General features: G+C 36.3%; 1 protein-coding gene across 2 annotated transcripts in view; it reads left to right on the top strand.

Annotated features, from left to right (window-relative positions):
- Ns1 (Nucleostemin 1) overlaps window positions 1-17,280 on the top strand; it is an 80,345-nt gene that overhangs the window by 15,778 nt on the left and 47,287 nt on the right. Inside the window, exons 3-5 of one of the 2 annotated variants that reach the window (XM_090369111.1) lie at window positions 7,604-7,658; window positions 12,375-12,562; window positions 14,705-14,773. In XM_090369111.1, the coding sequence (XP_090225237.1) occupies window positions 7,604-7,658; window positions 12,375-12,562; window positions 14,705-14,773 (312 nt within the window). Of the gene's footprint in view, window positions 1-7,603; window positions 7,659-12,374; window positions 12,563-14,701; window positions 14,774-17,280 lie in introns of both variants that reach the window. The other variant, XM_090369110.1, reaches the window with a different exon arrangement.

Genomic DNA, 17,280 nt, shown 5'->3' with positions numbered 1-17,280 from the left:
GCATATAAATGAAGGCTGATAATGTTAGCATTAGTAGAGGCAAATGATGCAAGAAAGCAAGTTTATGCAGCATCAGCCAAAAAAAAAAAAAAAAAAACTGCTCCCATTTCACTCCTCCGTTCGTTCCAAATGCAGCTGTTCAGCTCAGCCTTAAATTTATTTAGGCTATCAACTTCCACAACAAAGGATGAAGTCTGTTCCACCAACCAACTACCCGCTGGCTAAAGGCAAATTTCCGCACATCTATCCTACATCTGTCTTTCCTCAATTTGAATTTATGCCCTCTCAGGTGATTATTCTGAGCAAGAGGCAGAATCCCATCAGCATTGAACATGCTCAAACCATTCAAGGCTTTATACACCTCTATCAAATCACCTCGCCAGTCACCAAATATGGAGGATGCGGAAAGGTCAGGGAATGACCACCGCATATCCTGGAGCAATATGGCCTTAGTTGCTAATGCTCCTAAAAATCAAATAACCAACCAACCTCGCTAGTGCCTAGTCTCCAGACACTGTAATTTGCAAAACTTAAGTCTTTCTTAGTAAGAGCAACCCTTTGTTCCATTCACTAATCTTGTTGCCCTTCTCTGTACTCGTTCCAGCAGCTCTACATCCTTCTTGAAATGAGGCCTCCAGACCTGTATACAATACTCAAGGTGTGGCCTGACCATTGCTAGAAAATTTCCTGTATATCATCGACTATGAGCTACTCTTGCAGACCCTCTACACTGCTCAGAAAACTTCATATCTGCCTGCACAATTACCCCCAGGTCCTTTTCATTCTCTACCACTGTCAGTGTAGTGCCACAGAGTTATACGTCACTCTGGGGGTTACTGCTTCCCATATGTAGTATTTTACATTTGTCAATGTTAAACTTCATTTGCCACCTCTCAACCCATATGCTCAACTTTTCTAGATCCTGTTGCAGCAGCGTACTGTCATTAGTGTCCTTAACAACCCTGCCAAACTTCGTATCATCTGCAAACTTGGACATTAAGCTTGATATACCATCATCAATAACATTTATAAATATGGAAATCAACAATGGACCCAACACTGAACCCTGAGGGACTCCACCAATAACATTAGTTCACGATGGGCAGTGACCATTGATTACCACTCAGTCTTCTCCCACTCAATCATCCCCTTATCCATAGCAGCAATTTCCCTCCAATGCGACACTGCTCCAATTTGTTCAGCAGTCTTCCATGTGCAACCATATCAAAAGCCTTTCTAAGATCCAAATATATGATATCAAAGTTATTCCCTGCAGCCAGTTCCTTTGTGACCATATCATAGTATCCAATCAAATTGGTCAGGTAAGACTATCCCTTAACAAAACCCATGCTGTGTCCGAGCTATAACTGAAGTCTTGTCTAGATGATCCTGCAGTGCTTCTTTTACCAGTGCCTCCATTAATATACCTGGAACAGAAGTTAAACTAACAGGTCTATAATTACTTGTGCCATCCTTTGATTTGCACACGACCGGAGATGTGCACATTTGCACATCTCCGGTCCATGGATATCTCTCCTGTGTCCAATGAAGCTCTCATAATTATGGCTAAGGGTTTGCTTACTTCCTTTGCTGCCTCCTTTAATATAACTGGATAGATCCCATCCACTGGGTGCCTTTTTTATGTTTATCTTAAACAATTTCTCCTCCACTTTCCTCTCAGTTATTACAAAATCATCTAGCTCACTGCCAGAGTTCAATTCACCTCTGGCATTCCCCTCCCTGAATAACTCCTCATGTGTGAATGTAGATGCAAAATACTTATTTAGTTTGTAAAGAACTCTTTGTTGTTTTTCTTTGCATCTTTTGCCAAAGATTTCTCATAATCTGCCTTTGCCTGCCTAATCTCCTGTGAGACTTGGTTACAGACCAGCTTATATGTATCATAAACTTCCATGTCACCCATTAATTTATATGTATCCCATGCATTTTTCTTCTCTGCTATATGTCTCATTAGTTCATCTGACATCCATTTAGGCCTACACCTTGAACAATATTTCTTAGTTGGTATGTAAAGCCTAGTAGCTTCCAAGATTAATTCTTTGAATGCTTTCCATTTTGAATTTGCTGTTGGTAATGTTGTCAGTTGGTCCCACCATATAGAATTTAAATACTGTCTCAGACCACTGTAGTCGCCTTTATGAAAGCAAAAACCCTTCCCTTAAACCCTGATGGTAGTTACCTCTTTGAGTAAATCCCACTTCAGCACACTGTGATCACTGTCACCAAGTGGTTCCTTTATCTGCAGATTCTTAATGCATGAAGAATCACTACTGATAATCAGATCAAGAGTATTACTTCCTCTAGTTACCTCCCAAACATGCTGATGTAGAAAACAATCATCCAATAAATCCACAAAAGCCTTGCTAGTGTGTGAGTGACCAACCCACAAATTCCAGTCAGTATCTGGGAAATTAAAATCTCCCATTATAAGACTCTCTGATTTACTGGCCCACTCTATTTCCCTGTTAGAGGCATTAGGTCTATAACACACTCCTCCTCTCAATTTTGATCTCCCAATGCTGATGTCACACCAAACTGACTTGACACTGCACTGTCCAGCAATGTCGACTGGCTTCACTTCCTTGGATTTTATGTGTGTTTCTTAACTAATAGCATAACCCCTCCTCCCTTCCTATCCTGCCTATGTTTCCTATACACATTGTACTCTTGAAATCCCAGTTCTGCATTCCTTATATCTGTGTAACACCACGTCTCTGATATCCCAACAATATCTGCCTTTGATGTTTTGAGCAATACCTCAAATTCATCAAATTTATTTACCAAACTCTTAGCATTGTTGTATACATGTACCTGTTCCTATTCTTAGCTACCGTAATACAACCCATGTGTTTACTTGTACTGCAATGACTCCAGCAATGTCTGAAATACCCTGCATCTTGTTTTCCAGGCTGCTGCTCATTCCAATAGAAGCAGTGCAAGAATCACTTTCACTTCTGTCAGTGGCTACTGTTAATCTATTAGTCCTTGTATCCCCCAAGCTAGCAGTTTTCCAACCCACCTAACACTGCCTTGATAGCATCAGCAAATATTCTTGCACCATTTCTATTTAAGTGTATCCCATCCCTGTAGAAGCAGTCTCTCCTGTTAACAAGGTAAATTTAATGCAAGGTATATGCAAGATAAATTTAAACTATGACATTAGTTAGTGCATTTGTATCATTACTACATAGTTGAATTTTTTAGACAAACCAAAGTTTGTACGTTGGCATCATTACTGTAATCTCATATGAAATCCTTCATAATATGAGAAGACTACTCTTACTTATTTCTTCTCTAATGGGAAAGTGTTACTTATTTGAAGTATAAGGAGGGCAACTCATTGTGAAGGATATTCATAATATGAGATGTTACAGTAATGATGCCAATGTACAAACTTTGGTTTGGCTAAAAAATTCAACTATGTAGTAATGATTCAAATGCATTAACTAATGTCATAGTTTGAATTCTAATGTCTAGTTTGAGGTTTTCCAGCCTAAAATATTATTGGGTAAATTTAAACTTGACAGAACTGATTTAATGTCATTGAATAAATGATTAATATTTTTATTTTCTTTTGAAGCTTCTCTTTTGTTTATAGCTTAGGGCACTCCTACCTTTTCTTTCATATTTAACTAATTTGGTTTCCATATACAGGGTGATTCACTACCAGTGCGACAAACTTGCAGGAGGTGTAAGGGGCACAAAGACGAATCGGAATCGCATAGCATTGCAGAGTCCGAAATGCCTTCGTCATGCCGTAGAGGATGTTGAATGGGAGGTCGTGTGAACAGCGATCCCGCTGGAAGTCAGCATTTGCGAACCGGTTCTCGAGGCAGTAGGATGAACGAGTATTCAAACATTGAACTGGCCAACATGCACCTCGCGTATGAAGCTGCGGACTGTAACGGGGGCACCGCTCTGCGCTTGTACCAGGAAAGTTTCTCGCACAGGCGTGCTCCTCATCATACGATTTTCGCACGTGTGCACAGAAAGTTACGTGAGACTTTTTTTTTTTCACGAGAGGTACCATGAATCGAGAGCGAACGACAGACAATGAGGAGAATGTCCTACGTCTTGCAGAAGGCAATCCGAGTAGGAGTACTCGAGCGATAGGCCAACGATTGGGTATTTCCCAATCCACTGTATGGAGGATACTGTCAACAAACCAAATGAGTTCATACCATCTGCAACGCGTCCAATCATTGGAGCCTGCGGATTATCCACTCCGGAGGACTTTTGCTACTTGGTTTCTTCAACAGAAACGGTTCGCAATGCTGACTTCCAGCGGGATTGCTGTTCACACGACCTCCCGTTCAATGTCCTCTGCCGCATGACGAAGGTATTTTGGACCTTGCAATGCTATATGTGATTCTGATTCATCTTTGTGCCCCCTACACCTCCTGCAAGTTTGTTGCACTGGTAGTGAATCACCCTGTGTATATATATATATATATATATATACACTCTCTCTCTCTGTATATAATATATACACATAAACAATAGCATTTAAGAACTTTCCTTTTTTTTTTTTTTTATGTATGAGCCAATTTACCAACAGGTTTTAGAATAAGTCATCACCTAGTTTTGTAGACTGATGCATTTAGGGCTAAAGCCTCAAGCTGCGAGCAAATTTAGACCATGTATTTATTAAGTGCAATAGCATCATTAATACACAGCCATTTCTGAATAAACAGAATATTTGTAAAGCAGCATCGTTTTAAGTTATATCTCATATTGTGAATACCTTCACAACGAGTTGCCATGATATTGCACTACTTCAAATAAGTAACGCTTCACCTAAGGAGAAAACTAATGTTACTTATTGGTATCTATCTGAGAATAAGTAACATTAGTCTTCCTTAGGTGAAGCGTTACTTATTCGAAGTAGTGCAATATCACGGCAACTTGTTGTGAAGGTATTCACAATATGAGATATAACTTAAAACGATGCCTCCTTTTCTGTTTATTCAGAAATGGCTGTATATTAATAATGCTATTGCACTTAATATATACATAGTCTAGTTTTGTAGAGTCAGAGGATTTTAAACTTAACTTGGCTGTAGTATTGCTTCCTCTGATAGGGCCAGTGGGAAAATATTTAATCATGGTGGCTCACTAGTTAGTATTTTTAGTGGAAAATGATGCAAGAAAGCAAGCTTATACAGCATCAGGAAAGAAAAAAAAAAACCCTTCCTATTTCACCTATCCATTCCCCCCAGTAGTTTGCAGTGTCTTGAAACTAGTTGGGGATTAGTGGTCAATTCTTTTTGTACCTTTCCTAATAGTATCTTTAGGCTTAGTATGTGCTGCTTTTTTTTTTATTTTTTTATCCATTTATATTGTTTTTTGCTTAGTGAAAGCTGAGTGGCCCTGAGAGGGTGAGTGATATCGTTTACATTACTCTATTGTGTCTGGTCAAGTATGGTTCATCTTGTAGTGAAACATTGCTTTTCAACCTACTGGCATGTTTTTCACTATCCAAAAGTTTCTCAAAGTTCACCACTCGCTTATGAGAGAATTATTGAAAATAAGAGAAATTCTGGTAGAGTTTGTGGGTACAAATATTAAATCAGCCATCTCCATTATATTTGCATTCTGGTGGGGGGGGGATCATAAAAGTATCCTACATTACCAAAAAAGGTCAGAATGTTATTCTGACAGGTTGTTATGCCAGTAAAATTGATGTTTCCACAGGAATTTGAAAAATCCACAGATTGCCATGATTTGCAATGCTATGAAAGAGGGGAAGGACCAACCTATTTGGGTGGGTTGTGTTGAGTATGTGTGATATCAGCTGGAATACTGTATGCTTTTTTTCCCTAAATGAATAAATTGATGCCTCCTAAATGAATTTAGAAGGCATCAATTTGCAAGTGATGTGCAGGTGATATGTGAGGAAGAAGGCTGCTCATAAGAAAAATAAAAAAATAATCATGATAAAAGATGGGTACACAGAGTGACATACTACAATTGTTTTGTATTTCAGCCATGCAGAATTTTCATGTTTATAATAATATATGCTACATACAGAGGCAAAATTTATAGAAATTTATTATCATATTTTATATTGAAATACATTAATTTTAAATGCTTTTTTTTTTATAAATTCTGGCCTAATTTGTTGTGTTCGAGTGATGCTGAAGTTTTGTGCAATAAATGCCTCTGCCAACTTAAATTTGGCAAAGATGAAATGTTTCATGTTTCTATATTAGGTTACCAACATTTTTCTGAAAATTTAATTTAAATTTAAAGTATAAATTTAAGTATTAATGGTATTTATAAATTTTAAGTATTAATAAACTTTTTTATTTCATAAGACTATTGAGTATTTTTAATGGCAAAAAACACAGTTTGTAAAATTTTCAGTTATTATTTAAAAAAAAATAAAGAACTGAAATTTATAAGCAGTGCAACCTACTGGTAAAATGTTAAGCATTAATACACTGAAAGCACAATTCAAAAAAACCAAATACTTGTTTTCAAATATTAAAGTTAAAATCTGGGCCTAACTTGTGTTACAGAAGGGAGTGACACTACTGGCAGTTTTGGATAAATATTTGGAAGAAGTAGGTAAATTAAGAATCTAGAGAGGAATTCTTTTTTGAAATTTCTGTTGTTTTCATCTGAAAGTAAGATGATTATGATCTTTGAGAAGCTTTTTACCATTGAAACTTACCATTATGATGAAAAGCAGTGTTTCCCTGTTTTTTATCACAGTGACATGATAGAGCAATATAAACAATATCATCTGCCTTCTCAGGTCCTTCAGTTTTACAGCTTATACAGAGTGAACAACAGTATAAACAGACAAAAAAAAACAAAAAAAAAAAAAAAAAACCAATTAAGACGGTACAAATAGGAATCACTAATTCCAAATCAGTAACTCACAGGCAATAAATAGGGCTGTCATGCCATGTGGTACCTGCCTGGTTAATTGTATATTTACCATTTAAGTTAACTTCCCCCCCCCTTTAGTCATATTTCATATGATACATAGTAGCCATACAAAAAATCCATTTTTTAATTCAATTATCTCTGCTCTTTCATTTTTGGTTATTCGTCCATCATGGAATCATTAAACTCCCACCTTATAACAGCTAGGCCACTGTTTCCTGAAGTCTAAAAACACTTTACATATGAATAAATGAGAATGAGGTTATCACTGATCTGTTTAGGGTCATCCAAACTGCTACCATTATTGTCAAATGGGCCAGTATGGTTCTTTCACTTCCTTTTGGTGTTAACAGAAGCAAAGAGCAATAGCAAAGAATTCTTGCTCTTTGCACATTTAATCAAAGACTTTTCATAATGTGCCTTAGCATACTAAACCGATGAGTAACTTTATTAACTAATTTATATTTACTGTAGTATTCCCTGATAATTTAATGTTTCTACTCCCAAACTTGAAATGATCTGTGAATTAAGAGCTGTTTTAATATCAGATTTAAACATGTAAATATGCACACATACACACAGTTCTTAGCAATCCTATCTTTTATGATATTATGAATTATTTTAATTGGTGCCCTTAATATATTTTTACATATTTCTATTAAATTATTCTTTGCTTTCTGAATATTAGGTGAAAGAGCACAAACGAAAACTACGTAAAAAGCAAAAGCAAAATCCTGAGAAGAGTAAGTTGATTAAAATTTATTCTTGAAATTTGGACCAACTCATACTGGTCACTTTATGAAACTCTTATTGTGTATTTAGTAAATTTAATTTAAAATTAATGGCTTGAATATACAGCTATGTGATATTCACTATTTTGCGGTTATCAATCGATTCATTGGTCTGATTTTGGTTCGAGGAAAGTCAGACAGAATGAAACCTGATGCATTCAGTTTGCTCTTAATTATTGTCTTAGATGTTCAAAAGAAACCATTTTTGGGAAGATATATGAATTGATATATCCATGAAATTTTAAATTTCTGCTGCAATCAGAATTTCTCAAATTCCAGTTCAGCTGGAATTTTAGATTCCTCTTTAGGATCATATCTGTAAAGCTGACATTCTTTGCTAGTACATTAATAATTTTCAATTTGATAAAAATAAAATTTCACTATGATAACAATTTTTTATTATTATCCTAGATTTTTACATTGTTAGAAGTGTGAAATCTAAGATTATTTATAAAAAAGATAACAATAATATATCACACCATTTCAAAAAATTACCTCTTTGTAGTATAGATTATAAATGATAGTTGTGGAGGGTTGGAAAACACCACTGTTAGTCCCTTAGATTAGTCTAGGACATGTGTTAGTTGTCTCTGGTTAATTATGTCTGTTACAAAAATGACTTTGCTTTTCCGTACTTGTGGGGTGTCATCTGTCCAACTGTTTGTACATTCTTGGTGCTTTTCCTTTTGACTTTAAATTAGCTTGAATTGGGTTGAAATTGTTGGATGAAAGTGACTTGATACTTTTTGAAAAGTATAAAATTTTAACTTAGGAAAACTAGAATTTCCAGATATATTGAGCCATGTATGTCTATTTGAGAACCATTTATCTTGTTTATTGTTGCCATTAATATAGTTTATATATATTTCTGTTGTTATTATTTACTTTATGAGTATTTATCTAATCTCTCATGTTTCTACATGTACTGTATGCTCTTTTATTCTTGCTCATGTGCTATGAAAACTAAAATCATTTTTCTTTTATCTATCTGATGTAGGAAGTTTCACATGCATGAGTAATTCAGTAAACTACCTTTTTCTGTGTTTCTGACTTTTATATTTGAAATTTTATTTTTAGTTTATTGCCTTCAGTATGAGCTTTTCATTTTAAATTTTTTTTTAAATGGGATGGTTATTGAATCTTCATTTTCCTCTGTTTTAAAGTTTGTTTCCATGTTGATTTAAAAAAAAAAAAAAAAAATTATGAAAACCCCAAACAAAAAAGGTATTAGAACCTATAGTACTTAATACCGTGCATGGGTTGGAGGTTGAGAAGATGAAAGAAGATATTTGTTGACATTAGACTTGAACTTCTGTAGACTGTAATTTTCAGGAAATATGTATGAAGGAAGGTTGTTCTGAAAAATGGCAGTTAAATGAATAAATGAGGAAGATGAAAAGTTGGTTCTGTGATCTTGAAGTTGGACAGTAAATGGATGTTGGCTGGTGGCGGTGCATGTTCAGACTGTTTTGAAAGAGAGAGAGAGAGTAGTAGTAGTAGTAGTAGTAGTGGCACATGATGCAAGAAAGCAAGTGTAGGAGCTTATGCAGCATCAGCCAAAAAAAAAAAAAAAAAAAATCACACCATTCCCTCCAAATGCCTGTCCAGTTCCTCCTTAAATTTATTTAACCTATCAACTTCCACAACGACAGATTGAAGTTTGTTCCAGCAATTAACCACCCGCTGGCTAAAGGCAAATTTCCGCACATCTATTCTACATCTGTCCTTTCTTAATTTGAACTTATGTCCCCGTAGGTTCGTAATCTGAACAAGTGGAAGGATCCCATCAGAATTCAGCGTGCTCAACCCATTCAAGGCCTTATAGACCTCAATCAGATCACCGCGCAGGTGCCTAGTCTCCAGCCACTGCAATTTGCAGAACTTAAGCCTCTCTTGGTAAGAGAATCCCTTCATTCCCCTCACCAATCGTGTTGCTCTTCTCTGTACACGCTCAAGCAAATCTACATCCTTCCTAAAATGAGGCCTCCAGACCTGTACGCAGTACTCAAGGCGTGGCCTGACCATTGCCTTATACAGAGGGACAATCACCTCCTTTTCCCTGCTAGCAATATTCCTATATATCATTGACAAAACCCCATGACCCACCCTAGCAGCCTGTCTGCACTGCTCAGAAAACTTCATATCTGACTGCACAATTACTCCCAGGTCTTTTTCATTTTCTACCACCTTAAGTGTAGTACCACACAGTTGGTACGTTTCTCTGGGGTTACTTCTACCCATATGCAGTACTTTGCATTTGTCAAGGTTGAACTTCAGTTGCCACTTCTTAGCCCATCTGCCCAAATTATCTAGATCCTGTTGCAGTAGCACACTGCCATTACTGTCATTAACAACCTTGCCAACCTTTGTGTCATCTGCAAACTTCGACATTAAGCCTGATATACCTTCATCAATATCATTGATAAATACACAAAACAACAGTGGACCCAACACCGAACCCTGTGGGACTCCACTAATAACATTAGTCCACGAAGAGCAGCACCCATTAATTACCACCCTGTCTTCTCCCACCTAACCATCCTTTTATCCATTGTAGCAACTTACCCTTAATACCATTCTGCTCCAATTTGTGCAGTAGTCTTCCATGCGCAACAGTGTCAAAAGCTTTCCTGAAATCCAAGTATATGATATCAAAATTATTTTTTGCATCCAGTTCCTTTGTGACCACATCATAATAACCAATCAAATTTGTCAGACAAGACTTTCCCTTAACAAACCCATGCTGTGTTTGAATTATTGCTGCAGTCTTGTCTAGATGATCCTGCAATGCATCTTTAACCAGTGACTCCATTATTTTATCCGGAACAGAAGTTAAACTTCTGTTCCGGATAAACTTCTGTAATTACTCGTGTCACCCTTCGATCCACCTTTGTGAATTGGGGACACATTTGCACATCTCCAGTCCGTGGGAACCTCCCCTGAGTCCAAGGATGCTCTCATAATTATGGCTAAGGGTTTGCTTAGTTGCTTTGCCGCCTCCTTTAAAATAACTGGATAGATCCCATCCACCCCAGGTGCCTTTCTTATGTTTAACTTCAACAATTTCTCCTCCACTTTGCTCTCAGTTATTACAAAATCATTAAGCACACTGCTACAATTTGATAACCTTCTTCCATTTTCAAACTGTAATAATTCCTCACGTGTGAATGTAGATGCAAAATACTCATTCAGTTTGTTTGCTATCTGAGCAGGATCATCAACAGTCGAACCATCGATGTCAAGTGGACCAATCATATTCATCCCCTTCCTTTTAGAGTTTATATAAGTAAAGAAATCCTTGCTGTTTTTCTTAGCATCTTTTGCCAAAGATTTCTCGTAATCCGCCTTTGCCTGCCGAACCTCCTTTGTGACCTGATTACAGACTAGCTTATATCTGCCACAGGCTTCTGCGTTACCTGATAATTTATATGCATCCCATGCATATAAATAAATAAAATTAAATGAATAAATGAATGAGGAAGTTAAATGAATAAATGAGGAAGATGAAAAGTTGGTTCTGTGATCTTGAAGTTGGACAGTAAATGGATGTTGGCTGGTGGTGGTGCATGTTCAGACTGTTTTGAAAGAGAGAGAGAGAGAGTAGTAGTAGTAGTAGTAGTAGTAGTAGTAAATTAAATGAATAAATGAATGAGGCAGTTAAATGAATAAATGAGGAAGATGAAAAGTTGGTTCTGTGATCTTGAAGTTGGACAGTAAATGGATGTTGGCTGGTGGCGGTGCATGTTCAGACTGTTTTGAAAGAGAGAGAGAGAGAGAGAGAGAGAGAGAGAGAGCGGGAATTATAGAAGCCAATTCAGAAGAACAGTGCCCATGGAAGTATCTGTAGACAAGGCATGCAGCAGAAACAGAACATCTATGAGACAGAGTGGAGAGACTGTTAGAGATGAGTCATTGATTAACCTAAGTGCCCTCTTCTGAATGGAATCTAGAAGCCTGAAAGAGGTTTTGGGGGCACCATCTCAGATGTGGCAACAATATTTCATGGTAGGGCAAATTTGCGATTTGTACAGAGTGAACAGCTGTTTGGAAGAAAAATAATGCCAAGATGAAAGAGAAAACCAAGTTTTTTGGATGCGGAAGAAGCAATATTTGAAATGTGCTTGTGCCAAGAGAGATTAGAAGTCAGGGTAATCCAAAAAGAAATATATCATCTTGCCTAGAAATTGGAGTGTCATCAAGATAAGCATAGGAGCAGAAGAATCCTTTTTTGTGAGATATAAGACAGGACTGAGTTTTAGAAGGATTCAAATCAACTAAGTTGTCTTTGCCCCTCTGGAGAATTACCTGGAGATTGGCATTTAAGGAATTTGTAGTGGATGATTGTTTTTGTCTATATTCTTCCTCATGTTTCTTTCTGGGTATCTATTGTTCATGATTGCTTCTGTTATTTAGTCACCAGATGAACTAATTTTTTGAGTTTACTGTGCAGAAGGATGAAAAGATATTGAAAATTTAATGATATTTATTTCCAAAATTTATTAATGCTAAGCTTCAATAATAAGTTTCTTGTAGGATTTCCATTATGGTTAGAAAAGCTCTAGTTTTATAAGTTGTAATAATCACTACTTAAAATAGTAACTGAACAAATTATCTAATTTTCTCATCTTTATATAATAGTCATACTAAAATGTTCTTTTTGTTTCCCAGAAATTAATAAGGATCCTGGAGTACCCAACAGCTTGCCATTCAAAGAAAAAATTCTTCAAGAAGCTATTAATAGAAAGGAAAGAGCAAAAGAATTGCAACAAAAACAAAAAGATGAACGAAGAAAGCAGCAAATGTTAAATCGAGGACTCCTAGATGCCACTGAAGGGATGGATATTGAATTAGATGAGGTAAACAGGTCCTCTCAGCTCTTAATTTTTCTTTCATAATGAAATATTTTTAATGTATGTACTTTTTTAAGTGATATTATATGTCATGAAGAGATGGATTTACATCTATAAGATAACTAGTTTAATATTCTACTACTGATTATATGAGGGAAGATTAAAAAATACATAGACTAACAACACTCTTCCATTGCTGTAGTTATGATTGATTTGGAAACTTCACAGCATGATAAAGCAGTCATTCCTTATTCTTTATTTCACTTTCGGTCTCTCTCACAGCTTGTGTTGTGCAGTGAATTGTTTTGTTAAGTACTATTCACTATGATGGCTGAAGCAGAAGTTTCTGTTATTGTTTAACTAACTTCATATAGAGTTCATGTTAAACTTGGGAAAAATTCATCAGGATATGTAGGAAATGATTTAAGAAATATATGAAACTAGTGCTTTCAATTGATGAGTAGTAGTATTTAAGTGGTGGAAATACTTTAAAAATGGTGAAGGACCAACAAAAAAATTGCCAACTGAGCACTGCTGTAACAGATGTGAATGTTGTAAATGCAGAACAACTGTTAAAAAAAAAAAAAGACAGAAGGTTGTCATTGTTGGCAAGTTAGTAGTAAAATCAAAGTTAGCAATAAAATTGAATGTTTCCTTTGAATGATGTCACAATATTGTTACTGTGGTATTAAACATGTTTTGAGTTTGTGACAGATGAGTTCCACATGACAGATGAGCAAAAACAAAAGCAAGTTGAAATTTGCTAACGGTTCATGACACACATGGAAATAAACTGGACTCCTTATCTTTAGTTATCACTTATGATGAATCATGTCTGCAACATTATGATCCAGAGACCAAGCAGCAATCCAATATTTGGAAGCATTAAAGACACCCAAAAAAAAAAAAAAAAAAATTCAATTAATGTCAAAAATTGAATGTTTGACACTAAAGGAATAACTATCCTGAAAAAGTATATAACTATTCTGATTCTTTAAGTACTCAATTCATGTAGAATGAAACACGTACATACTCTCTCTTGCTGAAATAAATCAGATCCAAATTGATCTGGTTACAAGTCAGAGTGTATACTGTAGTATTCTGTTGGATCCCAGCTTATTCTAGAATACTAGGAAATGACTGCATTGACTTGGCAGCAAAAAAATCAATTTTTAGATTTAATAGAAATGAAAGAAAGTCCCTATTCAAGACTATAAAGCCATCATATGATAAGTTTACTACTTCCAGTGGCATGATCATCCACTGGAAATAGTAAACTTATCATATGAAGATCCTTCACAATGTATTCACTGCCCAACTGTTATGGTAGAACATATTTTATATGGTTTCTCTTGTTTATCAGAAATCATGTAAAAGCATAGTTTGATAAATAATGCAAGCCCAGTCAGACTGTTCATGTTTCCAAAGAAGCTATATATTTTCTCTTTTTTAATCAATTGTCTTAATTTTTTTCACGATCAGTACTATATGATAGGAAAAATATGACTCTTGTGCCAAAACTCCCTATATATCAATAACAACCCCACTTCTTCAGATTATAATCACTGTGGGTAACACAGTGATTATAATCACTGTCTTGCTACACCAGGTGGAAGAGTTCTAGGTTTGATTCCCATCAACGACGCAAGGAATTTTTATGGACTTTTTTTTTGTGTCTGAGTTGGTCTCAGGTAAAGGTTGAACTATTTTTTCCTCCCAGAAACTCAGGTTTTATCCAACAGCAAACTGACCGAAGAAGACACAAGTACAGACAATATGCAGATGCTTCTTAGTTTTAATTGCTTTGCACATACCTAACCTGATTTCCTTTCCCTTCCACAAAAAATAAAATAAAATAAATTATAATATTGGAACACCAAATCATATACAGACCATCTCTTATAAATTATGGTTTGTTTTAAATTCATTGCAAAGAAAAAGCAAATCAAGTATAAATGTGTTCACGTGACATGAGATAAAGAAGAAATAGGGAACAATTAAGCTCCAGTTTTTTAACAATGTATTTTCCTGAGAGCTATTTTAGGAGCTATAAATTTCTAAAATGACTGAGAAAAATTGTGAATTTCAATTTAATTTTTAATTTTGTGTGTGTAAAAATATATATATATATTTTTTTCTTACTAGCAGACAACAACAGATATGCCACAGATTCCAACACAGAGCCAGGCACCAACTTTCCATCGAGAATTCCGAAAGGTAAATTCTTTCTTTTTTCCTTCCTTGTAATTTTGTGCAAATGTTGTCCAAAAGTATTTGATGGGAACATTTAAAATTTAAAATCATTTAAAACAGAACATTTAAAATCAGTTACTTCTAAAAATTTTTCTTATATACAAAAACTGTGTAATTTTATATTCACCTAACATAAAGATAATTCTAGTAGAAAATGTGGTAAAAATTGTTAGCCTGTTTCTCTTTCTAAAATGAATAAATCTACTAGGGAATTTAAACTTCTTCCCGCTTATGATTAGATAAACCTACACATGCGTGTGCACACCAATGAGCCAAAACATTATGACCACCTACCTGATATGATGTTGGTCCTCCTCATGCAGCCAAAACAGCTTGTACCCAGCGAGGCATGGATGCTACAAGATTTCTAAATGTGTCTTGTGGTATCTGGTGCCAACACGTAACCAGCAGATCCTTTACTTCATGTAAGGATCTGCTGTTCCAGCACAAACCACAGATGCTTGCTGGGATTGATGTCTGGGGTATTTGGAGGCCAGGGCAATACCTGGAAGTCTTCCTCATGTTCTGTAAACCAGCCTCGAATAATCCAGGTGGTGTGGCATGGCACATTATTCTGCTGAAAGACGGCACCGCCAGAGGGAAGACCGTTGCCATGAAATGGTGTACCTGGTCAGCAATGATGTTTAGGTAGGTGGTAGATGTCAGAGTGCCTGGCAAATGGATGACTGGTCCCAGGGTATCCCAGCAGAACATTACCCATAACATGACAATGCCGCCACCGGCTTGGTTTCATCCCATGGTGCCTGAATGCACCGTGGGATGAAACAACGCACACACACATACCCGGCCGTCCACATGGTGCAACAGGAAACATGATTCATCAAACCAGACGACCTTCCAATCACTCAAGGTCCAGTTTCGATGCTCACGTGCCCATTGCTTTTTGTCAGTCATAATGCCGTGGTTAACATGGGCACTTGGAGCAGCCTGCGACTACGCAGTCCCATTTTCAGCAGGGTTCAATGTACTGTGTGTTGTGGCACATTACTCCCATCACCAGCATTCCAATTACTGGCAAGTTGCACCACAGTCACCTTCTGTTCCCACATACCATCCGGGAGAGAGCCTTCGAGCATCGATGAGCCATGGTCATCCAACACTTCACCGGCGGTTTGTGGGTTTTCCCTCCTTGCACCACTTTCACTTGGTACTAACCACGGCTGACTGTGAGCATCTCATCAGCCGTGCCGTTTCGGATATGCTCTGACCCAGTCGTCTGGCCATTACAGTTTGGCCTTTGTCAAACTTGCTTAAGTCCACTGCCATTCCCATCTGAAGAACAAGAGTAACACTGATTAACGGAGCTCAGTATCAGGCGTTTTTTATACCATGTCCAGACCCGCACATGCAGGGCAGTTCACCTGTAGTTGTTTCGATTTGCATAACAACTCTCTGGTCATAATGTTTTGGCTCATTGGTGTATATACAGTCAGTTCTGTTATAATGTGCATTTTAGAAATGCGAATTTGCTCCAACGTGACTGATATATTAGGTAACAATTGCGAGTATAACATGATTTCTGTGTTGGCTTAGGTGTGATTTCTTCTGTGAAGTAACACCACGTGAATGCAAAACCTGGTGCCAAGCTGAACGTAGCGACCTGCGCAACAATGAATAGAAGTTTGCGAAGCTTAAAAATTGTCAAATGTGTGTGAGAGCTGTATTTTACATTTACTGTAGTTGTATTGGTCGGACACTGTTGTCATTCACTGTATTCACAAGATAATTGGTGATACTGTAGACCAACTCATGTTTTCTGGAGCTCACATTTTTCTGTTCAAACAGAGATTTCGTGAGGCAGTATAGCTGAGCAGAGGAGCACATTTCTGGAGGTTACTATCATAAAACAAAAGTAATTTGCAGTTCCCAGTTTATTGGGCTTTTCTGTTAGTGCAATCTAATTATAAATGGGGCTTAAACTTGATATTGCATTTGCAATAACTGATAGCTGGAATTCTGTGGGTTTTTATGTTATTATGGTGAAATGTGTTTCCCATTCCACGAAATTTTCAATCATATAAAAAACTTAAATAAATTTTCAGAATCTTCTCTTCATTCCTATTTTTTAAGCTTCCCATTTTTAATGTGCAAACTTGTTACTGCTTATCTCATTTGTGAAATTTGGGCGTGCCATTATTTGTTATTATTGATTGCTTACTTTTTTTACTGTTTTAAATTTTCAGTGCAAAGTATATATATATATATAAATAAGTGTGTGTGTGTGTGTATATATATATATATATATATATCAGTTAACAGAAATATCAATTAGTATGTATATATTACAGTGCTAGATTTACTGTAATATTTATTTATTTATTAGAAATTTAAGATGTTTAAACCTGTTTTAGCAATTTTATTGGGTTTCTAATTCTTTTTTAGTGTTTTGCTTACCACACTGAACATTTTTTTTCAGGTGCTCTACCCACATCTCTATTTTCCCCTTAAGT

This window comes from Mastigoproctus giganteus, chromosome 2 (assembly GCF_048544385.1).
Source record: "Mastigoproctus giganteus isolate SK-2022 chromosome 2, ASM4854438v1, whole genome shotgun sequence".
Taxonomy (NCBI): domain Eukaryota; kingdom Metazoa; phylum Arthropoda; class Arachnida; order Uropygi; family Thelyphonidae; genus Mastigoproctus; species Mastigoproctus giganteus.
The sequence above is the reverse complement of the archived record's forward strand: the minus strand, read 5'-3'. Positions and strand labels throughout refer to the sequence as shown.